We start from the raw sequence: 23,172 nt of genomic DNA on the forward strand, positions 1-23,172 counted from the left end.
GGGAGAGATACTACTTAGGGGTATTTTCCTGACCTTTGTTCCAGGCTGCAGTTAAGGATTTGGGGGTAAATTTTGCTCTCCCTCCCTTCCCAGTCATCTAGAGTCTCCAAAATCTCGGTCATTCACAGAAATTCTAAAATCAGTTAGGTACAGTACAATCAGTCACCTTTATTCCAGGGTTAGAACAAGGCCGTGCACACTGCAGACAGAGGAGCACAGAATGGGGCAATCTCACAGCAGTATGGGGGTGGGAGGGCAGGTTAGTCTTTTTAGATTATTTTGCCTTACAGAGAAATTTACTACACTCCGCTGAAAATGAACCCTGTCTCCCTTCTCGTCTCATCCTCTCCTCTCTTCAAAGGAAGCCTCACTTTGAAGAGCCTCTTTATTCCCTCTCTTTCTCTCTCTCTCTCTTTCCCAGACTCTATCTCACATAACATATCCTGGCTTGGAAGGACAATTCATGCTCATTTTCCACCTCCCAACTCTACAAGTATCTCTCCTTGAGGGAGAAAGCCAGACAGGGCTGGGGAAACTTGGGAAGGTCCTTTAAGGCAAAACTGTGGAGTACTCAAGGTGTATGTTTTAAGGCAGGTGTCTGCAGCAGTGGCCAGAGGGGACAGGCTGGGCTGGGCTGGGCTAGTAGAGGGTGCTCTCCAGCCAGTCTGGCTTCTTCCCTCTTCCAACAGCCAGTCCTTCCCTCCCACTGAAGTTTTGCTCCCAACATCCTAAAAGCTCCCCACCTCACTTAAACTCTCTAAATAGTCTCTTGAGATTGCATGTGAAATTAAAGTTTAAAAAAGTTTTCTTTTTCGCCTATATAGCAATTTGACTCTGCCACTCCCTTCACTGTGGCATTCTCCTTCCACCCCCGCCCTGGCCTTGACAATAAGTTAATGCTAGACACCACAAAAAAAGGGTAGACATGGCAGTGCGGGTTTAATATACATATATGTAGAATATATATGTACACACAGTTAGCACGGTCAGGGTGGGGAGGGCTAACTTGGGACAGGCAGGAGGCTGGGGTCACTGTACTCTAGTGATTTGGCTAGGAGGCGTTCACAAGCCCAAGGTGCCAGGATGTTGAGGGAGAGGGGTTACCAAGCCCCCTCCTGGACTGAATTGGGGATCAGTGCAACGGAAACACTGTAGTTAGCTTCTTCCCTTCTTTCTATCTTGGGGGAGGGGCTTCTAGACCACGGAGAGAGGGAACGTTGCCTGCAATAACCACGTTGGGACTCTGTAGGTGGAAACAGGACTGGAATTAAAACCTAAGGATTTCTATTCTAGGAACTCCCAAGGTTAGTATGTGCAACAGTCTTGAGTAGGAATAAAGGAGTAGAAAAGGGGACTCCTCTCTGCCTTCATCCCCTCAGGCTCAGTGGTGGGGGATGGGGGTGGAATCTAGTGGTGGGTTCTCCATGGGGTTTGAACTTTGGGGCCAGGCAAGGAACCAGTGATCTCTCTCTTTAGGTCCCTGGCTCATACCCACCCTAGGCCTATGAAAGGGGAGCAGAAGGGGACCTGCTGGTGCCCAAGCCCTCTAACCTGAGGAACAACTGGAAACAGGACTCCTCAGCCAGTCCAGCATTGGGGTACAAACACAAACTCTGGCTTTTCTTTGCCCCTTCCAGGTGGTGGTTGGGTAGCCTCTTCATCTTCCCTCTCACTGCTTTTCATTAGATTCACCCAACTCTCCCATGCCTCACTCCTGCCTTGCCTCCTCAATGAAGGAAAACACAGGTCCTTTCTGCTCCCACACTTCAGAAAGGTGGGGGAAGAGTGGAGGAAAGGGAAGTAGGAGAAATGTGTCTATTTCTATTTGTATAGAAATAGCCCCCAACTCCCCCTAAAGTGGGGAAACTGAGCCCCACCACCACCCCCAGCCCCTGACCCCCATCCCCTCACAAGGAGGAGGAACTAGATGAGCTAGACATATAGACAGACAGCCAGAGCGTGCGTACACGCACACACACGCACAGTAAGGGGGTGAGGACCAGGTTAGTAAGTGGGTAGATGGGGGAGGGCTGCCCTTGCCCCTCCCCTGGAGGATGGGGAAAGAGTAGTCTGATGAAGGTCCAACCTTCCTCCTCTTCCTCCCCCTTGCTCAGGCTTTCTTCGGTGGAGGAGCCAATTTGATGATCTCTTCCTCAGAGGGCTGCCGGATAATGTCTGAGGGCAAAAAGGGACATGTCCAGGGACAGAAGTCATGGGAGACAGCAGGTAGGCTAACAGAGCCTCTGTTCTCCTAAAATTCAAGTATTCCACAGATAATCCATGGGAGGGGCAGAGGTACATATTAAAGGCATGGCCTCTTACCTTTGTACTTCTTGGCACTGGGTATACGGGTTAGCTTGGTGTCCAGCTCATCTTCCTCAGAGATCTTCAGAACACGGGTTCTGTAGTCAACCACCATAGTGAGTAGATCAGGACGGCGGGAGATCTCAAAGATGTGCTCGATATAAGAGAGGTTGTCTAGAGGAAGGCAGGAGACTGAGGGTCAGAGCTAGACTGTAGCTGTCAGCTTCCCCTACCCTACTGGACTAGGCTTCAAGAACAGACTGAGCGCTCACATTGCAGGAGTGAGGCCTCACTGGAAGACGAGGGGTGACTAAGCCAGGAAAAGAAAGCTAGGGCAAAAAACAGTACAGAGGACTATTCCCAGGAAGGGCAGATAATTGATCAGTTAAGTTTCAAGATTACAGATTTAGAATGTGAGATTTAGGTGAAATACCAGGTTCCACATGGGAGGGGAGGGGGCAGAGAAAATGAACTGGCCTTCCAAAGACCCATCATCCACCCTGTCCCTCTTCCACTTTTCCTCCAAGTAAGCAGCAGAATGGGGGCTTCCCTGGTGGCTCAGTGGTGAAGAATCCGCCCACCAATGCAGGAGACTCGGGTTCGATCCCTGGACCTGGAAGATCCCCTGGAGAAGGAAATGGCAACCCCCTGCAGTATTCTTCCCTGGGAAATCCCGTGGACAGAGGACATGACTTAGCGACAAAACAACACGCATCAGAATTTCCTCGCAGCACACGTGGGACTGAAAGGGTAGGGTCTGAGACAACCTGGGAGAGATTCTGGGCCTAGTGAGAAGGGTAATTGTGAACAAGAAGGTACGGACACAACCAGAGGGATGATGTCCATGAGTTGGCCAGTTCCAGGAGACTGCTGATGGCCTCCTTGCCTGGCTCCTCCCCTCTACTGCAGTAGTCTCCTGAGTGTAGCATGTCCTCCTTCAGCCTTCCTGTATTCCACGCTACAGGTTAATATCTCTGAAAGGGCCCTCAGGTCGTTCACCTCACCTATCAAATGCTGCATCACTCAAGGCCCTCCACAGCACAGTCTCAACTTACCTTTCCAGCCGCTTCTAAACATACTGTGTCCCTCTGCCTAGCATGCCTTCCTTTGGATCCTACCTTTGAAATCCCTCTTGCCCTTTAGGGCCATCTTAAACTCCAGTTCCTCCCCAAAGCCCTTTCCAGAGCAGTAGTCTCTAAAAGTAGACAAAAAAATGATAGAACTTCTGGTTTTACTTTAAATTTTATCACTTTTAACTTCTACTTTAATGTTCTATTATATATGTGATAACAGCACAGTAGGATCTGAGTAACATCTACTTAATTAATATTGTTACTGACAAGGGAACCATGAAGAATGTAAAGACCACTGCCCTAGAGCCCGTCTCCTCTCCTAGAGCATTCCTCTTATCCTGCCTTGTCAGGAGTGCACTTTGTATAGGAAGTCTAATTTCTATTTGCTGCATGAACTGAGCCTGAAAAGCTGGTGGTGAGATGCCTGTGTCCCCCTCCCCCACCTTTGTCCAGCTTGTTGTGGCTCTCCAGGAAGCTAAACCAGGCACTGCCAGTAGTGATCTCCTCACTCTTCTCACTGGGGATGTCCTCCTTGCAGGCTGACTTGAGCTGCTCCAGATCTTCAAGGGTAATGTTGTTGGTCAGGTCCTGGAGGAGGGTCCCGTACTCGGCCATGACTGGAGTTGGGGGAACAAGGAGAGAGGATGCTGAACTTGAGGTTCAGGATCTGGTTCACTCTCTGGCACTGCCCACTTCCTCAGCCCTGCCAGGCATGTGCCCAGAACTCAGGCTGGGGAGGCCAGGGCTGGAGGGAGAAAAGGAAGACCCAAGGGAGATAGGAGTAGACAGGAAGTAACTGGAAAGCTACGGACCAGGCTCGAGTCTAGAGTGAAAAATCACACTTCCTTCTCCCACCATCTTTTTTCTTGCTTTTCCTCCCTCTAACAGTAACCCTGGCAACGGCTCCCTGACTGAGGAGGCGGTTACCATAGCAACCTGCTCCTGACTTTCTCACCCAGATCGCCCCACCCACCTGCAACCCCTCCCCATGTCAAAAAAAACAAAAAACACTCCAAAACAACTACCAGGGAAAGGCTTGCAGTGGCAGTAAGAAGCTAAAAAGAAACGGCTGGGGGAGCTTGTGTTCTAGGTCCCATTCTTTTCCAGAAGCAAATGGGGGCCCTCAGTTCAACTCCCCACTACCCTACCAGTGACTCATTTTTGGATAGATGCCTAGTTGCCTGGTCTAATGGTCCCCTGGCCCCTCCATGCTCAGCCCTGTATCCAGTCATTAGGTCTCGGGGTGGGGGTGGGGAGGGTAAAGCAATGGGCTACAGCCCCACCTTTGTAGAGCCCATTTTCTTCCTTGATGGCTGCCAGGCCTCCACACAAACCTCTCTCCTAGCCTTTGTGCTATGCCTACAGCCCCCGCGCCCAAGAATACCAAGCGGCTGGCTCTGGCCCCCTGCCCAGTTCTCAGGCTGGCTGGGTGGCAGGGAGAAGGGGTTCAAGATGCTGCTTTGGGAAAGTCTGGCAGGAAGGGGGCTGCCACTTCTGCTTCTATCAACATCCGGCTGGCACTACCTTCAACATGACCTCCCCAAAGCTAGGAAGGCTGGATCTCATTGAGGCCTTCACCCCATGCCCCTTTCATGATTCTTGGGTGAAAAAGGAGAGGATATCAAAGACCCTCCTTCCACTAAGATAGGGACTATGGCTAAGACAGAAAAAAGGTCAGACCTTAGAATGAACTTTCTGGATTTGATAAAATATACAACTCTAGTGGCAGGTTTTTAAAAAGGGGCTTTTTCTCCCCTAGGACTGTATTTCTTTTATAATTAGAAAAGTAAAGCATTTACAAAAATGTTATGCCATAAACACTGTAGCTAGACCAAGGGGTGGAGCAAGGAGGGAGATGACCTTGTCCAGAAACTGCCCACAAATCTATCCAACAATGGGCTAGGAATGTTGCAGAAAGGGGCTAGTTGACACACCCCATTTTCCTTATTTCTGTTCATATGAACGAAAACTGAGGCAGAGAAGCATGGCCACTATAGATTAAGGGGTGTGGACCCAGAAGGCCCCATTCCCAGCCCCCTACTTGGACCAGAACGAACAAGCCTCCCTTGGTGGCAGGCACCAGGACACACACACACAAGGAGCCAGGCGGCGGGGCCAGCATGACCCCACGAGAAACAGGCACTTCTATGCATGCTCACTTGCACACCCAGGTGCAACCAGACAGAAGGGCCCAGCGGTGCCCTGCCAGGCCCGGCCAGGAACAATGCCCTCTGACTGTCAGCACCAGGACTGTCTCCGCCTTGAAATCTAGGTCACAGCAGCGGGCTCTGGAGCTCAGCCCCCGCCCCCTCCACTGATAATCCAAGGACAGGAAAGAGGGGTATAGAGACAAGGGGAATCATGGGGACAGGGTTCAGAGATGGGGATAATAATGGAGGGGGGGGTATGAAAAGAAAACGGCAGCTTGGGAGGGAGGCCCTCAAGAAGACTGCCCCCATCGAGGAGACTCTGGGACCAAGCCCTCAGCTAGAAAATGTGACAGAATTTGGGATCACGGTGCCCTGCTTTCACATCAAAGAAGAGTTTGTAAATAGATATTGTGGGAGTAGTGTGTGTGTAGCTCCTGGGAGGGAGGAGAGTGTGTGTGTTGGGAGGGAGGAGTGTGTGTGTGTGTGTGTGTGTGTGTGTGTGTGTGTGTGTGTGTGTGTGTGTGTGTGTGTGTGTGTGTGTGTGTGTGTGTGTGTGTGTGTGTGTGTGTGTGTGTTGGGAGGGAGGAGTGTGTGTGTGTGTGTGTGTGTTGGGAGGGAGGAGAGTGTGTGTGTGTGTGTGTGTGTGTGTGTGTGTGTGTGTGTGTGTGTGTGTGTGTGTGTAGCGAGGAGTTAAGATTTAGGACTCTGAATCAAAAACACAAGGTGGGAAGGGATTAATGTGTATTAAGACATCCACCCACAAAGCCTGGGGGCGGTGGGTAGGACCTTTCTATGAGAGTGAAACAGATACGAGGGGGCCCCTAAGAGAAATGGGGGTGGGACCATGTGTGTGCCAAAATCCTCTGTGTGGATGCTGATCTGAGTGTGGGCACAGGCACAGGGAGGAGGCGGTGCTGCTGTCTGTGGGTGTGTGTGGATGTTCTGGTAACGGATGTGTATGTGCCAGCGCTGGATGGGTGCTTCTGAGTGTATGTGGTCTAGTGTGTGTGTCTGTGTCTGACCAGCTGAGAGTATGTGAAAGAAGGCAGTTAATCACAGGCTTACATCCAGAGAAAAGAGGAAGGGTAAGAGGGGGCCTACAGTATGGAGGAAGCAAACTGGGGCTGGGAGAGGGAGAGACTGAGGCTGCAAATGAGGAATCCTGCGGCGGCAGGGAAGGGGACAGGGAGCACACAGAGGCCACAATGAGAAGGCTGCAGCCTTAGCTCAGTGGTTACCATGGCAACCTCAGTTCTGGTCCCCCCCCCAGTTGTCAGGACAATGACACCACTGGATGGGAGGGTTGTAGGGAATGGTGAGTAAGAAGAGACAGAAAGGATAGGAGAAAGGCCCCGTGAGGGAGCTGGGAAAGGCAGCCTGGTTGCCTGCCTCCCTGGAGAGAGCCCATTTGCCCAGACCTGGGTGTGGCAGCAGGTGCAAGGGTAGGCAAGTTTGGGGGGAGTTTCCTTACTTGGTTCTCAAGTCTCCCTGGTCAACCATTATTCAGTTGTAGTCTCGCCATGATGGGTGGGGCTTGGCAGAAGCTTGGCTCCTTCACTCTCCATGTTGCTTTTCTCACCCAAGATTCAGAATTCCATACGGCCTATAGAGAATTCTCCTGTCCCCATAGCTCAGAAAGTCCTCCTGATCTCTGGAACAGGGCAGAGGCTGCCCAGGGAACACCAGGCGGCCTGGGTGGAGGCCATTCTTGGGACAGGATACTCAGGCAGGAACCGGGAACCGGAGCTGAGGCTGCCAGGAAGTCAGTCCCCTTCCCTCCCAGATCATTCTGTGCTCTGCTCACCACTTCCTCACTCCTTCCTTCCTTCCTCCCTCTCCTCCTGAGCTGGCTCCAGGTGGGGCCCTGACAAAAGTCAAACCAACTGAGGATGCTGAGGAAGAGGGGCAGGAGGTAAGGATTATATTCTGACCTTCTAGGATGGTAGTAGTTGGGAACATGACAGGTGGGTGCCCCATGGGCCCTGGGGAGGGAGAGGCAGGCCCTGGGGGCACTTTGAGAAGTCTGGCAAATTGGAGTAACCTCCTGTGGAGGAGGTGGCAGCACCAAAAGAATTTCTGTGCATTTGGATATTAATTCATGATAATCCCCACTCCCTAGCATTTGGTTCCAAATCCTCAGTAAATTTAAGAAGCCTCAGGATTAGGAGCTGCTACCCCTCCCTCCCTCACATCTGCTGCAGCTGCCTAAGCTAAGGGGAGCTGCAAGGACCTGGAGATCGCTGCAGCAGGCAGAAGGGAGCTTGTAGGCACTCATGTCGGTCAGTCTTACTGCCTGGGCTTGAGAGGGTGGTAATCACATCAAAGCAGAGGGATGGGACGGGAAAGTGCCGGGTTAAGTTTGATCTGGGCCCCAAATTCAAGCAGTCCTGTAGTCCATCCCTAATTATCCCTTTACAGTCATACACAACTGACTTCTCCCCTTAGCTTCTATTCAACTTTTTGTGGGGGGCAGGGGATGCATTTATATCTATAAAGTAGGAAGAAGAGGATTCTAAGACTCCAGAGCCAGCCTGGGAATGAGGGTGTGGGGTAGGACACCTGGACCTCCAAATGTTCAGTGCAAGAAGCAAAATGGGTTGCCCCTGAGTACAAAGACAAGGTTAAGCTTCTAGCCCTTAGTCTAAGAGAAGAAGGACTGGAATCCAAGATGAGAGCAAGAGGAGATACCAGGCATTGGATCAGGCAGGGCAGGAGAGAGGGACGGGGGCTGTGCTGTCCTCTAATCATCTGGTTCTATCTCTTTCTACTTGTATTTCTCTCCCATCTCTATCTCTTCCTCATCTATTACCTCTCTCCCTGGTCTTTAAATGGGCTTTCATCCTACCCTACCTGGTGGTAGCCAAGAATACCTTAGTATTCCTGGGTTCTGTGACTTGGTGTCCTCATTTCAATACACAGAGCTACTGTACTATTCTAGCTATATTAGGAAGGAGTGAGTGTCCCTGCTATAAAGAAAATAAGTTTGCACACAGGTTAGTGATGTCTACCACTGCACAGTGGGTGACACTGTGTTAAGAGAGTGAGGGGATGGCATGGCAGGGTGTCATGGTCCTGTACGTGCATGACAATACATGCACACATGATGGGCACAGGTGTCAGGGAAGTGAGGAAGTAGGCAACCAGGGCAGCCAGCAGCCTAGGGCATCTCTGGCAATTTCCCCAATGGAGTGTTTAACCACAAAGGGAAGAGCAATTAAAGCTAATCGCTCTGACAGCCTGGAGGCCAGACACAGAGGGAAACAAAACATACATATTCAGCATGTTTCCCCTAACTCCCAGTGGTCTCACCACCATCCTGCTTTCATCCTCCCCAATTTCTGAGCCTCTGTAGTCCATTCCCCAGCACTCTCCCCACTCTTCTGACCATCTCTGACTCTCATTTCCTTCCTCTCCCCATTCCCTGACTCTATCTCTGTCCCTGTGTCCCTCTCTCGATGTCTGTCTGCCTGTCACACACATTCCCCTCATTCTCTCTGACATGGGCTCCATCCTTGGCTGACTCATACTGATTTTTTCTTTTTCTCCCTCTCCCTTTCTTCCACCCCCTCTTCCATCCCTTGGCCACTCAGAAGCCCAGAAGCCAGCCACTCACAGCACCCTAAGCTCCAACTGGACCCAGCAAGAGAAGCTACCAGCAGCCCCTACCCTCTCTACTCACCCACTTTCAAAGTACCAGCCTCACTCACCCTCAAGATCCTGTCTCCCTGTCCTGGAATGCGACCAGGATTTTCTACCATTTTTTTTTCCCACTGTTTTAAAGAGGGGGCAATCCGAAGCCTAGGGCTGAGAGAAAATGCCCAGAAAATCAGGGTGGACTTGGGGATGGTGGCCCCCACTCAGCTGTCCTGTTAGACTGGTATTCTTCCAGGAGACGCACACGGGAGGCAGTGGGGATGACGGGGGGCTTGGATGCCCAAGTGCAGGGCTGTTTGTGATTTGCTGTGTGCAGTCGATGTGTGGAAAAGTCACGTGGGTGTGTGTCACCGTGTGTGTTGGCGTGTCTCTTGTAGGTGTGTGTGTGTCCCTGACAGTTTTGACACGGATTATATGAAATTAATAGGTTTTACGTTAGCTACTTCACTCCCGTACACCTCCCGATTCCTTCCCTCTGGACTAGCCTTCGACAATCCCACCTCTTCCCCAGGTGCAGAAACTGGATGAAGGCACGTGGTGCCAGCTGCCGGGTTTAAGCCCTCGGAGTAGGGGTGGCTGCCGGCGGAACTGAGGCAGGGCTGGGCCGGGAGGCCGCCAGCCGAGGCGAGTCCGAAGCCAGAGAAGGGGAGGGAGGGGCGGGAGCTGGCCCAGCCGAGGCGGCTGGGCGGGAAGCAGGCTGCATCCCAATCCCCAGGCCCCGGTCCCACTCCCAAACTGCCGCTCACCGTGGACCGGGCGGCCGGAGCCACGCCGCCTCCAGCACGCGCTCAGGGACGGAGCCCGTGGGGCCTGACACGGAGCGGACCCGTCTGGGGCCCCCACGCTCCGCATCTGTCCCCAGGCGTCCCGGATCGACGCCCCTCCAAGCCCAGACCCCAGATCTGCCCCTCCCCACGACACGTCCCCTCGCGGCCCTCTCACCGCCTCCGGGGCTGAGCGCTCGGGGAGCGGGCACTCTGGCGTCCCCGGTTCCTGAGCAGCGTCCGGCGCCTCCTCCTCGGCTCCCGCCGCCGCCGCCGCTTCTGCTGCTGCTGCCGCCGCTGCCGCTGCCGCTGCCGCCGCCGCCGCCGCCGCCGCCTCTTCCGCCCGCGGAGCCTGAGCCCGAGCCCAGCGCCGCCTCACCCCACCCAGCCGGCCCGTGATGTCAGAGCCGGGGAGTGGCAGGGGGCGGGGAGTGGCGGGAGAGGGGGAGGGGAGGCAGTAGGGGGCTGGGGTTCTGGAAGACTCTTGGGATGGGGGCCGAAGTAAGGGAGGACTGGACTAGTGACGCTGCCTCGTCCCCAGAACAGCGAACCCCCATTCTCAGATTTAATTCTTCTCAAAGGAACACACACGTCCCCTTACGACCTTTCGGTGACCACGGTGGCTGGGACCCTAGACGGCAAAGAGTAAGTTAGAGTTTGGAAGGCCTTTGGCCTCTGGATCCTTTTAGCTGCTTGACTCCGTATTTGAAAAAACCTTTTTCTTCCCTTTATGGGTCAGGGGAGCCGTAGTAAATGACCACTCAGATATATCCACCTTCAAGGTGGGAGAGGGGGGTAGGAGTGGAGTCCAGAATCTAAGTGGGGGCTTTCATCGCCTGTCCTGGAGTTACAGATCTTCTCTCCACGACGATGCCAGCCGCCCCCTTGTGTTCCTCTCACCTTTCCCAAATATACCACCCGCCAGCCTTCCCCCTTCCCCCCTCCATCATGATGTAATTTTATTTTCTGGGGAGAAAAAGAGCAGCAATGAGCTCAGCATGCAAATATAGACAACTTGCAAAGGCGTGCTTCACTCTCTTTGCCTTACCTCTCTGCCCAGGCCCAGCATGGCAGCTCTCACTTCCCTCTACCCTAGGGACTTTCCTCCCTCAGATTCTCAGGCAGACTGCAAGTGGGAAGGAAGAAGTAGAAAAGCCTTTGTTTTCATCTCCAGCCTAAAAGGTCTCTCAACTCTGGCAGAGCCTGGTGATGAGGTCTGAGCCCCATCAGTGTCTGTGTCACCTCCGGGAATGCCCCGGCTTCACCTCAGTACCAGCCTCAGTTCCTTCACCTCGGTTCCAGCAGGGGACCCCTCAGGAAGCCTCAGGTGAGCCCCTCCTTTCTTGAGACTACACTTCCCCTAGAAGAGACTCAGGTTGTGCTGCTTTGGGTCTCACAGCCCTTCTCTCTGCTATGCCATCCTCTCCCCAGGGTGCCCTGTCACTGCCCCTTTGATAGTAACATATTCTTATTTGCTTTTGCATATGTCTCCTTTGTTCTGAGTTGTAGGGCCAAAACCTGTTTTGTTGACCCACCTCTGAGACTCAGAAAAACTGAACGACTTGTCTACAGTCAGTGAAAGGTCCAGGTCTTTCAGAGGCAGCCAGGTAAGGGAACTCAGGCTTCATGCTGGCTCTGCTCCTCTCTTTGGCAGGTTATGCCTCAGAGCCTCAGTGTCCTTGTGGGTAAGATGGGAACACTGATGTCTATCTCACAGGGTTCTTATGAGATTTAGATATTGTAAGTCCCTAGTGACTGGCATGGATGGATGCTTAAAACATGGGAGCTATTATTTAGGCCGGGCCTTTCCACTGACCTATGCTATAGAGTAAGTTCTGCAATATTTTTGTATTGGCCCAGTGCCCATACCATGTATTAAACATTTATTAGATGGGTACAAGTTGGATGAATAGATGGTTTCTACTTTATACTCCTGCCACCATCTCCAGGAAGACTTCCTGGATTTGTCTGTGGGGGGTGAAAACTTCTCTCACCTTAGGTCTCATTCTTCTATACTCAGACATCCTCTTAAGTTGTCCAGCAATGCCTTTATACTCAGACCGTGAAAACTGTAACATCCGTTAGTTATGGGCTTGTTCAGTTGCTTGTCCTTCACACCTACTCCTGACTCCATTACACTTACCCCAGCCTGGGCCTGTGCTGGAGAGAATGTGGGTCCTTCCTGCCAGGATCGCCAGCAGGCCCCCAGGTCTGGGGGAATCCCCGTTGTACAAACTACAGGGTCTCCTCTGTATTCCCTTGACCACTGCTCCAGTCCATGTTCTCCCATTTCTACTTGATTACTGTAACAGTCTGATAAGAGTTGGACTCCCTGCCTCAGGTATGTCCATCAGCTTCCTTCCCTCTATCCATCCTGCTCATCACTGCCAGGTTACATGTTGCTCTTCCTCCCTAGCTCACAGGACACCTCTGCGACCTAGCCCTGGATGCACACCAACCTCACAGCCACCATTTGAAGTTTTCTTGTCTGTGTGGTCTCCTCTCTGTACTCCCAGCATGGCACACACATTCTGCCAGTGCTTTTGATGTTCTCACCACTTGAAATGTCTCCTCCCCAACTCCTTTGCCCCAGTCAAATTCCAGTCTTCATTTAAGACCTAGAAAAATACTCATTTCGTTTATGAAGCCATTAAAACCCATTCTCATCTCTCTTTTAGAGTCTTTTCTATTCATTTGTTCCTTCTTTGAACAAACATTTACTAAGACTTTTTGTGTACCAAACCCTGTAGACACAGAGAAAAAGCCTGGGGTCCTTCCTTCCTTCAAGGGCTCACAGTCTGGTAGGAAGGACAGACACTAGTATACAGGTAGAAGGAGGTGGATGGAGGGAGTGTGGTGGGAACCCAGAGGAGGGGGCTGCAGGAAGGGCCACCTCTGGGAAGGCCTCACCGAGGAAGTATTATTTGGGCTCAATCTTGCTGTTCAAATAAGAGCTGCAAGGGAGGATGCTATCAAGTGGCACATAATCACTTAATTATATATTGCTTTGTATTTTTCTTCAATTGTTTAGTGTGCTTGTCTTGACTTCCCAGTGAGACTAATCAGCTCGAGAGAAGGGACAGGCCCAGCACTTGCTGTTCTCCCAGAGCCTGACAGTGGTGCTGGACGAACACCATGTGTTCAGAAAGGCGTTGTTGACTTGCAGGAGATAAATAACCCAAGCTTCTCTGGGAAAACTGTCTGGAGGGAAGAGCCCCACCCCCTTGCCATCACAGTCCCCTAAGAAGGTACCCACACCTAAATCCCCCATCCTCTAGCTGCCTTCCTCCTGCTGTGGGGGTGAGACCTCATCAGCAGACACTTGCTCATGTTGCCCCAGATCCTTTATTGAGGTCTCTCATTTGACCCAAATACATTAACAAGAAATTGCTAAAGTTCACTCCCAAACACAGTACTCTCCCATCCCTCTGGCCAGGGATAGGACAATCAGAAGGACAGAGGACTTGAGAGAGTAGGGAAGGGTTGCTCAGGTGGAGGGAACAGAAGAGATGGGGACCTATAGATATGGCAAGAGGGAAATCACAAGAAAGCATGTAGGGAGTGATGAAAGAAACAAATAATTGATACAGGGACATAGTGGGACAGGAAACAGAAGTCAGATAAGATAGCTGAGCTGGTGTGTCGGGAAATCTCAGCACCTAGCATACAGACCCCAACAAGCCCCACAGCAGAGAATGACCTAGAGTCCCTGGAGGGGCTCAGGGAAGGAGAGGGGAGCAGGAGGAGAGCAGGTGGGGCTGGGAGATGGCTGCCACGGCAACTAGTCGTCATCGTCATCATCATCCTCTGTGTTGATCTCGCCCTCCAGCACGTCCTCCAGCCAGTCCTCCAGCTCCTCAGCAGAAGGCAGGTCTTCTTCATCTTCCATTTCCATCCATATGCTGTCCGCCTAGGACATGGCACAGACCAGGGGTCAGAGCTAAGCCTGACTCAGGTCTTTAGACCTGTCCTCCCACTCACTGGACTCTCTACATCCTCTGTCCCTTCTCTTCATCTGTCAGTGGGCAGGAAAACTGTCCAGATGAAGGTCTAGGTTGGAATAATGACAGTGGGAATAGAAAGAACAGCTGGATCCACAAATAGACCTTCTCCCTTTGGTCTTTCTTACAAGCTCTTGCTGTGCTGAGCTTCACAAAACAGACCTCTCTATCATGCCTTTGATGTAAAACCACTGGTGACTCTTCATGGCCTGGAGAATAAAGTCGGGAAATCTCTAGCATTTAAGACTTTGCAAAACGTGCTTCTCTGGCATCCTCCTCAGAGATCTCTGGACTCTCAAGCCATAAAAATCCGACTTGCCTTTTCCCAAGCCTGATACTCATTTTCCTTCTTTTTGACCTTTTGCAGTAACTTTTCCATCAGTTTGGAAATAACTTCTCATAATTTTCACTCATAGAACTTCAGTGTATTTAAATATTTTAGATTTAATTAATTCTTTATATTTAAAATTTGAGGTATGGTTGATTTACAATAATCTCCACTTTAAACTCTACTCCTTATAAACCCACTCTGATTCACAAGTAGAGGTCACTAATTTCTGTGCCTTCGTGGTATTTTATTTGTATCTCTATTATAGAGTTTATCAGATCTGGCCTGGTAGTTAATGGAATACCTACTTCACCAGTTAGACTGAAAATTATATGAAAGCAGACTGTGACCTATTCAACTCAACAAATGTTTTTAAAGCATCTGATGTATGTGAAAGAGAAGATTTCTGCCTTCGAAAAGCTCAAAGACTACTGGAAGAGACACACATGATACATAATAGCCTTATAAAACTCTTATTCTCAATGCCAAATGGGCTCTGGGAGGAAGGAAATGATTCCAAATGGGAGATCTGGAAAGACTTCATGGAGAAGAGAGGATTTGAACTGGGCTTTGAAGGACAAGTAGCCAAATTCCAACAGATAGAAGCAGGAGTGTGTTCAGAAAGGAATCTTTCCCTCTTTCCAGCCATTAGACTGGGCAGGTCTGATTCCTCTGGGAAGGGCCCTCAATTCCTAGTTAGCAAAGCAGAGAACTAGCTATGCTGGGAAGCGGAGGTGGAGGTCAGCCAGGGATGATGGAAGGAAACTCACATCAGTAACATTGACGACTCCTATTTGTGGGGCTGACAAGTCGATGTTAAATGTCTTCTCCCAGTATGGAACCAGCTGTGGAGAGACCACATATGGTAAAACTTAATGGAGGCTAGGAATACCTGAGTCCAGGAGGGTGCGTGTGAGGGCCAGCAAGGGGGAGACAGAGGACACTGTTAACCCGTGGGGGGTGGGGGATGGGTCCAGCTACAGTCTCTGAAGAGAATGGGTAGAACTAAGCAGTTGAAGAAAGAGTAGATATACCAAAAGGAAAGTGTCAAGAGGGTCAGCTGGGAACACTGGCCACTTCCTTCTGAAGAAAACTACTGAAAGATAGGAAACCTGCTCTGATCCTGGATCTGCTGCTGATTGACTTTGTGACTCAGGGCAAGTCACTTCTCCCTGGCCCTCAGTTTCTGCATCTCTAAAGCAGTTATAATCAGTAAGTGCCATTGGTCCTCACACTTCTGTTGGTTTATCTAGTTCTCTTTTCAACAGAGAATGTTAGGTGTTAGGGATTTGGCTGGTAACAGAGCCATGCCCTGAGACATGGAGTCTCTGTGCTTTAATTCTGTGATTATGTACACCCACATGCAGGGTTAATGTGCCCCCTGCTCCCCCAAACTGGATTTCTCTAGAAAGAGCCAGCCCTGGGCACCTGAGCTAATGCTCAGCCTCTGCTCTGGGAACTGTTGTTCCCACACATCCCAACCTGGGTCCTCTTTCTGACGATGCCCTTAGTGCCCTTGAGCGTGCTGCAGGGCCCTCCACTAGAGATGGGAACAGGAGCTCTGGAGCAGACCCCCTCAGTGCCCCTGAGCGTGCCGCAGGGCCCTCCACTGGAGATGGAACAGGAGCTCTGATTAGACCCCCTAGCCCCCCTGAACGTGCTGCAGGGTCCTCCACTGGAGATGGGACAGGAGCTCTGACCAGACCCTCTCAGTGCCCCTGAGGGTGCTGCAGGGCCCTCCACTGGGAGATGGAACAGGAGTTCTGGAGCAGAACCCCCTCAGCGGGGTCATGCCACAGGCTAAGGCCCTGCCAAGGACAGCAGTGCCCAGTGGTGTTTCTTACCAGGGGGAAGTCATCAGGGTCAATCCAGATGATGCTCAGATCAGGGTTTTCCGTGTTATCTTGGGCCACGGCCTTGAGCGTCTCTAAGAACTCGTAGCCATCTTGGAGGGAACACAGGTGATAAGGGTGTGACGGGGCACAGAGGAAACTGGAGTCCAGCTCTCTGTCCCCGCCTCCCATAGCTCCACATGTCTAGCTTGTAACCTGTGCTCTGAAAAAACACATCTTGCATGTTAAAAGCCTACACTCTAAACAATACCCCATCTCCCCCTCTCACCAGTACCCCTGCCTCCCAAATCCAATCCAGTATTCCTTCCTCACCAGGATCAGCTTCCTCTGCAAAGGCCACAATATGGATTCCATCCAGATCGTCCTCCTGTTGAGGGGTGTGGGGCGGAAGACCTTAGCTATACTCCCTGAAGTTAGAGAGCCCAGAACAGACCCTAGATCTTCCTTGACCTGAGTCTTGTGACAATCTAGCTTCTGAAGCGGGTATATTCTTGTCACCCACACTCCTCTAGCAAACCCTTCAGCCCCAGAGCTTAGGGCTCCTCCTTTGTCATCTTCATCAAGTTATGTGTGTCCCCCAACTCCTGACACATTCTTCAGAACAGAAACCCTCAACCTTTGCTGGTGCACTGTCTTTCCTACAAGCAAGACATGAGGAACAGCAGGACTAGATGTTTCCAGGACTTGAATTTTCCCATGCTCGCCCAGGGCCTGGTCCCATCCAGGAACACTCACCCAAGTCTCATACATACTTTCAGGCTTCAGTTTCCTCAGGGTTGATCTAGAAGAGAGAGAAAGTCACTACTCGGCGGGCGAGAAGGACACCCTTGGCTCCAGCGGATCCCCGGAAGCAGAGGCTGCCACAGAGTCATGCCTAGGGCACAGACAGCTTGTAGCCCAGAACAAAGCCATCTGGAAAAGACTAAGCTCTGGGCACCAGGCCCAGATCATTGCATGGTTAAAGCAGGTGGGAGAGCAGAGGGTGGGCAAGGGAACTGGAAAAGAGACTTTTGGGAGAAAGAACTGGACATCTGGATGTTCATTCATTCATTCACAAATTGAGTGTTGGAGATGTTCTAAATGCTGTGCTAGGTGCTGTGTAGACAGAATTGAACAAGGCCAACATATTCCTGCCCTGAGAAAGAGAACCATAATCTAGTGGGGGAGAGTGAGAGTAAGTAGTGTTTACAGTGATGAATGGGTGTTCCCAGTTGTGGAATACTGTGAAGGAAGAGAATTATGTGTGAGTGTAGGTCAGGGTTTCTCAACCTCAGCGTTTGACATTTGGGGCCAGATAATTCTTTGTTGTGGGAGGGCTGTCCTGTGCACTGCAAGATATTAAGCAGCATCCCTGGTCTCTACTCACTAAATACCAGTAGCACTCTCTCCAACCAAAAATGTCTCTAGACATTGCCAAATACCCCCTGGAGGACAAAATCATCCCCCTACCTCACCACTCCCTCCAGCCCTGTTGAGAACCACTGGTATAGGTAATGTATGAGAAAGAACACAAGTCAGACCTGGCTTAGGATCCCTGTTCTGACACTCCTTGTGGACTCTCTTTAACTGAGGTTGTTAAAGGATTAAATAGAATAAGAAAGAGGCACTTCAGAGTTCCTAGCAGACCACAGGCACTCAACACTGGTCTCAGTCAGCATCACAGTGAACTGTACAGATTTATGGAGCACCTTCTGTGTGTAAGGCTCTGGCTAAGTGCTGGGGTGCAAAATACTGTGCAGAACCATCAGTGCGTCAGTGAGCACTGGTCCCCAGAGATGTATTCATCTCCAGGGGAGACCAGGCTCCTGGTCAGCTGCCATTCCCCCAGCCCATCTCACAGACGTGTTCCTGAGGAGGAGCCCACCCTGCCCAGGGGCTTGCCCCTACTCCCTACCTTTTGTGCGCCTCCACAAAGTTGACTATCTCCTCTTCACTGTTGGGCTTGTCTGGGATGGTCACAGGCTCTTCCATGAAGGCCTCGTAGAAATCAATTTCATTCAGCTTTAGGGTCAGCTTCTTTGCCACCTTTTGGGGAAGGGGATGGGGGATTGGAGCAGGGGACACGTGGTCAGGGGGAGAAGCAGTATTAATGGAGAATGTTATGGGGGGAGCCGGTATCAAACAGGGAGTCAGACAACCTGGGCCCTTGTCACTGCCATTGTGACACTGGACACATGTCTTAACTTCTCTGGGCTTCAGTTGAACCTGAGAGGGGTGGGTTAGATCATCTAAAATCTGTGGAGTGGAGGAAGCCTGGGGGAGGGGGGTGGGGAATGTTGGTGTTTAAGGAGGGAGGAGGTTCCCCCATTGATTCTGGGAGAGGGGACTGGAGGGCAGCTGAGAGGAGTGAGGGAGACTCAGTGCAGCCGCAGGGAGGAGAACCTTGCTGTCGAAGGTGGCGAAGAAGGGGATGTAGGGATGGAACTCCTCCGCTGCGTCCTCGTAGGCTTTGTAATCTGAGGAGGGAATGCAGAGTCAGTCTCTGGGGGAACCAGGGTCTGCCAGGGAACCACCTCCGCCTCCACTCTGTCTCCCCAGTTCTTTGGCAAATGGGTTCAATCTGAGACCCACTCCCTCTAGTTTTCTGAGAGGAGATATAGTGGTGAGGGGGCGGGGAAGGGAAATGCCTTGGTGCCTGTCTGGGAAACTCGCACAGTGCAGGGAGATCAGAGCAGTCGATGGACCCACCCTAGCAAGAGGGGTGAGGAGGCAGGGGTCTGAGTCAGTGGGTGAAGTGGAGAGGGAGGAGGGCAGATGAAGTGGGGTGCTAGGGGGGACAGTGGAGTCTGAGGGTTACCCACGCTCTGAGTCTTTGTTCTTGAAGTAGCCAATGAGTTTGTTATCATCTTCAATATTCTCAAATGCCTGCAGCTCTCGTTCACCCTCAATCAATTCCACAGGGTCCTCTAGGACCTGGAAGAGCAAGGACATTGAAGGAATTAGAGTGAGTCTCTGAACTCAGTGGCAGAGACAGGGAGAGGGGTCAGGAAGAAAGGGGCTCTCTGTTGGGGAGGAAGGGCTCTCTGTTGCCTTTGTGTGTTTGTATGTGTGTGAGGTTGGAGTTGGTTGTACGGGCATGAGGTCTTTAAGCAAGGCCATTAGGTCCAAGGGGTCCTCACATCAAGCAGAAACTCCACCAGGGTGTCAGCAGAAAACTCGCCATCATACTCAATGACTTCATCTCCCTTGAAAACATAAACGCTGTCCTCTTCAATCAGTCCTAGGGAGTGAGCCAGAGGTGGGCCATGATTCCAACCTTCCCACAGATCCAAGGGTCCAAATCCAGGGTCACAGCCCATTCCATAATCCCACTGGACCCTCTCCCCATCCTTCACCTCCCCTGTCCCCGCCCTGCTCACCTCCACTGCCTCTTAGCCCCTACATCCCTGAGGTCCAACCCCATGGATTTAGCCTACGTGGCTAGTCTGGCCCCAGGGGCTCTCCAGAGAGAAAGAGGTCAGAGGCGGGTGCTAGGGGAGGACAAAGGGAGATACAGACTCTAGCAAGATGTCTCCCTTTCTCTATCTGCCATAACCAAGGACAGATATTCCTTTTACCACCTCTGAGAACTCTAGTTGCTAATTCCCAGCCCGGGCCCTTTAATCTTCTGCTATTACTGACCGGATGACTTCATTACTGACCACCCTTCCCCCACCCACATCCGGAGTCCGGTCTCAGGCCTGTGCTGCCCCCTGGTGGCTGGTGCTGTAACATCCGGCCCGCAGCTCTGCGGGTGGGGGAGGGGTTGGAAGAGGAGTTTGCGGAGGCCTCTCCAGCCGCACTTGTGTTCCCTGATTCCCCCTTTCCTCCAGCACCTAGCCTTGTTTTTTAGGTACGTGGAAAGAAGGCCACCTCCACCTCTCTCTGAGATTTGAGCATGGTTCTCTGTAGGGAATAAAGGAGAGCCTGGAATCCCCAGCCATAACCCTGCAAATTTCAGTATTTTCTCACTTGTCACATTCCCCTTCCTGCTCCTCCTGCCGCTCCATTACCTAGTTTCTTGGCTACAGCCGCGTCCTTCTCAGAGTCCACCATCCCGAAGCCAACACCCTTGTCTTCTAGGACTTGGGCTGCTAACTGAAGGGAGAGTTAGGGTTAAAATCAGCCCCTGAAATTCTTAATAACCGCTAGTTCCCATCTCATTCTTTTGAGTTGGGTCATTTGTGATTCTGGGACTGTGGGGCCTTGATGCTGTTTCAGGATCCAGGATATCTCTACTTTCCTTTCTACCCCCCCCCCCCATTTTTTTGGTCTTTGGTTTAAATTTAATCCTTGAACACTTAGTGCTCATTTATTGTTGTTTAGGCACTAAGACCCCATGGACTGCAGCCCACCAGGCTCCTCTGTCCATGGGATTTCCCAGGCAAGAATGCTGGAGTGGGTTGCCATTCCTTTCTCCAGAAGATCTTTCCCACCCAGGAATCGAATCTGCGTCTTCTGCTTGGCAGGTGGATTCTTTACCATTGAGTTACCTGGGAAGCCCATTGCTCATTTACAGTGTGCTTATTATGTTGAACTTTAAGGCACTGTGCATGTACTTATGGGTTCCTTAGGGATGCTGAGGGATCTGACTTAAGAATGCCTCTGAGGCCCTTCCCTCCTTCAGAGCTGAGCCCTGTCCTCCATACTAAGGCCATACTCAGGGTGAGGGTGACGTTCTGCGTCTCTTGGATTCTTCTGAGTGACTCCCAATGGGGAGAATTTTGGAGGGCAAGAGGGTGGTGATGGGGTCTGTTCATGTTGCTGAGGAGCAGGGAGAGATGGAGAGCTGAGAGCAGAGGTCACTGGGGCAAACGCTGGTTACCCTCAGAGGCAGAGACTAGAGGTGGAATAGGCCTGGCTTTCCTCAATGGAGTGGGACTTTCCTTTTCACTGTCTACTTCAGCCTGTCCTTAAGCTATGGAGCATCAACCCTACGTCCCTGTCCCTGTGCCCCACCCACCCCCACCCCCTCCCACCAGGTTCTCAACCCTGATGCACTCTGCATTGGGCACAGTTTGCAGCTTTACCCCACCTTTACCCATCTGAGTACCCGAGTCTGTGCTCAGATTCTCAGGAGGACAGGGCAGGGAGATGGTTGGCAGGTGGATGGCCAGGGATGCTGAGCACTCAGGATAAAAATACTCAGCTCATTAATCAGATGGCAGGTTCCAGCATGCGGCAGGGGCACACAGAAATGACAGCCTGCAATCCTGGTGTCTTGCCCTGAGATACTTCAAGCTCTGGGCAAGCTGGGGCCTCTCTGTGCTGCCAAGCTAGAGGAGGGGCTGCAGCAGCTTGGACAAGGAGACTCCAACACATCCCGGCTCCTGGAGGGCTATGTGACCAAGTCTCCAATCATTTACAAACACGGGCTTTTTTTCTTGTAACAATAGGCCCTCTCTCCTTTATGCCTGAGGTCAGCTAGCGGGTGAGGAGAATCTTCCCACAAAGACAATTTGGGGAAGGCATAGTGAAGCCACCTCCAAACACAAAAATTTTCCAGTCGGCGTGCCCAGCTTGATCCAGTAGGGGCAGATGGGATGGGGGAGGGGATAAGGGCCTGAGAGGCCAGTGGGAGGCATGGTGGGCTCCATTACACCTTTAGCTATGAAATCAGTGACATGCAGGCTTCCCAGATGGCTCAGTGGTAAAGAATCTGCCTGCCAAGCAGGAGATGTGGGTTCCATCCCTGGGTCGGGAAGGTCCTCTGGAGAAGGAAATGACAACCTATTCCAGTATCTTACCTGGGAAATCCCATGGACAGAGGAGGCTGGTGGGCTGCAGTCCATGGGGTCACAAAGAGTCAGACACAACTTAGCAACTAAACAATGACATGCAAATAAAATGTCAATGACATTTACGTTTATACTGTTTGGAACTCTTTGGGGTGCAGCCTCTAAAGTGTATAGAGAAGGGGCACGTTCTGGCTAGGATGGTAGATTTGGGGGTGGACTGCAATTCCTCTGCTTCCCATGAAGAAACTCTCTTTTCCTTTATTGCCCCCCTTCCAAGGTCACCCCAGTCCTAGCCAAACCTAGTATTACCAGCCTCCTCTAGCATGCAGGAGAGATTTCCCCTGCAGCTCCCCTCTTTCCTAACATTGCCTGATTACAGGGGTACTTTGGGGTTCCTGAATGTCTCTCTCTTTTGGCCAAGGTCATATGCCACTTGTGTCCTGTTAGTGGAAACAGGATCCTGCTGCACTGCCTCTCCCCCCAATCCCACCTTCAAAGATCCATGTGGAGTTGTAGGAGAGAGGGGTGCAGAGAGGGGCCGAGCATGCTCTGCCAGCCTGCAGACCCCGTCACTCACCTCCAGGATCAGCTCCTCCATCTCAAACTGTCTTTGTGAGGCCTTGTCGTCCTCGGGGGGTTCGTGGTAGAGCAGCGCCAGGACCTCGTACTTCTTGAACACATTCTTGTAGTTCTTTGCGTTGACATTGACCACACGGTCCACGCCATCATACTCAGGGAAGTCAAGCCCTTCCTCCCCCTGCACCCCTGACTTGGGTGTCCCTAGCACCAGCAGTAACAGCAGTGCCAGCCGCAGGCCGGGCACAGCTCTGGCCCCCATCCTGTCTGCAGCGCTCATGGAGGTAGTGGGGTCTGTGTTGGCGCTCCTCGTCTAGAAGAGGTTAGTTGAGGTAGGGAGGGGCCCCTGGGTCCCAAATCCTGAGTTGGGGGCTCACAGTGGGGGTGGGGTGGGGAATGGCCCAGAGCAGTGGACAGAGGACACTGCTGGTCCTGGCGAAACTGCCGACAGAGCCAAAAGAAAAAGGGTCAGGAGGAGGAATAGGAGCAGGGGGCGGGGAGGGAACCGGAGCTGCCCCTGAGGTTGGCACCCCTCGGCCCCCACCTGGTCCTGTCTAAATATGTCTCCAGGATTGGCAGGGGAGACGGATAACCTTCTGAGGCCAGGACGGCTCCACAAGGGCCGGGATCCTCCTACCTCCACCACCTCTCACCCAGGCTCCCAGAGTCTCCTTCCCCTCCCCCGCACCCAATGTCCAGGGCTCCTCAGCCTCTGTCCCCACACTGGCCTAAGAGCTCATCACCATATTAAG

The 23,172-nt window shown here is 51.8% G+C and overlaps 2 protein-coding genes and 2 long non-coding RNA genes across 10 annotated transcripts; 2 read left to right on the forward strand and 2 right to left on the reverse strand.

The window, feature by feature from the left end:
• Positions 1 to 148: 148 nt before the first annotated feature.
• Positions 149 to 10,286, reverse strand: PEA15 (proliferation and apoptosis adaptor protein 15). 4 transcript variants are annotated; one of them, XM_081488006.1, is made up of 5 exons: positions 10,124 to 10,286; positions 3,887 to 3,994; positions 2,323 to 2,478; positions 2,087 to 2,175; positions 149 to 1,243 (listed from the first exon to the last, which is right to left on the reverse strand). In XM_081488006.1, exons 2-4 carry the CDS (start codon positions 3,990 to 3,992, stop codon positions 2,111 to 2,113), a joined length of 327 nt encoding a protein of 108 aa, XP_081344132.1. In that variant the 5' UTR covers positions 3,993 to 3,994; positions 10,124 to 10,286; the 3' UTR covers positions 149 to 1,243; positions 2,087 to 2,110. The 4 variants fall into 4 exon arrangements, with proteins under 4 accessions (XP_081344132.1, XP_081344130.1, XP_081344131.1 ...); XM_081488004.1 differs by having other exon boundaries at positions 3,821 to 3,994; XM_081488005.1 differs by having other exon boundaries at positions 149 to 2,175.
• LOC145505555 (uncharacterized) lies at positions 2,115 to 5,933 on the forward strand. The gene is made up of 2 exons (XR_014053111.1): positions 2,115 to 2,226; positions 2,832 to 5,933. It is a non-coding gene; the product is annotated as an uncharacterized LOC145505555 (long non-coding RNA).
• An 82-nt stretch (positions 10,287 to 10,368) lies between the features above and the next one.
• Positions 10,369 to 12,617, forward strand: LOC145505554 (uncharacterized). Its single transcript, XR_014053110.1, has 4 exons — positions 10,369 to 10,590; positions 11,146 to 11,272; positions 11,455 to 11,552; positions 12,362 to 12,617. It is a non-coding gene; the product is annotated as an uncharacterized LOC145505554 (long non-coding RNA).
• Positions 12,618 to 13,271: 654 nt separating this feature from the next.
• CASQ1 (calsequestrin 1) lies at positions 13,272 to 22,875 on the reverse strand. Of its 4 annotated transcripts, none has more exons than XM_081487998.1 (11): positions 22,422 to 22,875; positions 20,120 to 20,204; positions 19,247 to 19,347; positions 18,929 to 19,040; positions 18,510 to 18,583; positions 18,022 to 18,152; positions 16,863 to 16,908; positions 16,440 to 16,494; positions 16,119 to 16,219; positions 15,045 to 15,119; positions 13,272 to 13,855 (listed from the first exon to the last, which is right to left on the reverse strand). In XM_081487998.1, the coding sequence occupies exons 1-11, from the start codon at positions 22,698 to 22,700 to the stop codon at positions 13,727 to 13,729; spliced, it is 1,188 nt and encodes a 395-aa protein (XP_081344124.1). In that variant the 5' UTR covers positions 22,701 to 22,875; the 3' UTR covers positions 13,272 to 13,726. The 4 variants fall into 4 exon arrangements, with proteins under 4 accessions (XP_081344124.1, XP_081344126.1, XP_081344127.1 ...); XM_081488000.1 differs by having other exon boundaries at positions 13,272 to 13,885; positions 14,988 to 15,119; XM_081488001.1 differs by having other exon boundaries at positions 19,247 to 19,491; positions 20,086 to 20,204.
• Between the last annotated feature and the right edge of the window lie 297 nt (positions 22,876 to 23,172).

Source organism: Giraffa tippelskirchi, chromosome 5 (assembly GCF_054371585.1).
Source record: "Giraffa tippelskirchi isolate mGirTip1 chromosome 5, T2T-mGirTip1v1.2.pri, whole genome shotgun sequence".
In the NCBI taxonomy this organism is placed as follows: domain Eukaryota; kingdom Metazoa; phylum Chordata; class Mammalia; order Artiodactyla; family Giraffidae; genus Giraffa; species Giraffa tippelskirchi.

Excerpts from the sequence above, each read along its gene's own strand:
- PEA15 (XM_081488004.1), bottom strand. The coding sequence starts at position 3,992 with ATGGCCGAGTACGGGACCCTCCTCCAGGACCTGACCAACAACATTACC. Across the intron at positions 2,479-3,820 it reads CCACAACAAGCTGGACAAAG|ACAACCTCTCTTATATCGAG; the intron begins GTGGGGGAGGGG and ends GCCTTCCTCTAG. Across the intron at positions 2,176-2,322 it reads CAGTGCCAAGAAGTACAAAG|ACATTATCCGGCAGCCCTCT; the intron begins GTAAGAGGCCAT and ends TTTTGCCCTCAG.
- CASQ1 (XM_081487998.1), bottom strand. The coding sequence starts at position 22,700 with ATGAGCGCTGCAGACAGGATGGGGGCCAGAGCTGTGCCCGGCCTGCGG. Across the intron at positions 16,909-18,021 it reads TTTGTGGAGGCGCACAAAAG|ATCAACCCTGAGGAAACTGA; the intron begins GTAGGGAGTAGG and ends TCTCTCTTCTAG. Across the intron at positions 15,120-16,118 it reads ACCCTGATGACTTCCCCCTG|CTGGTTCCATACTGGGAGAA; the intron begins GTAAGAAACACC and ends GTCTCTCCACAG.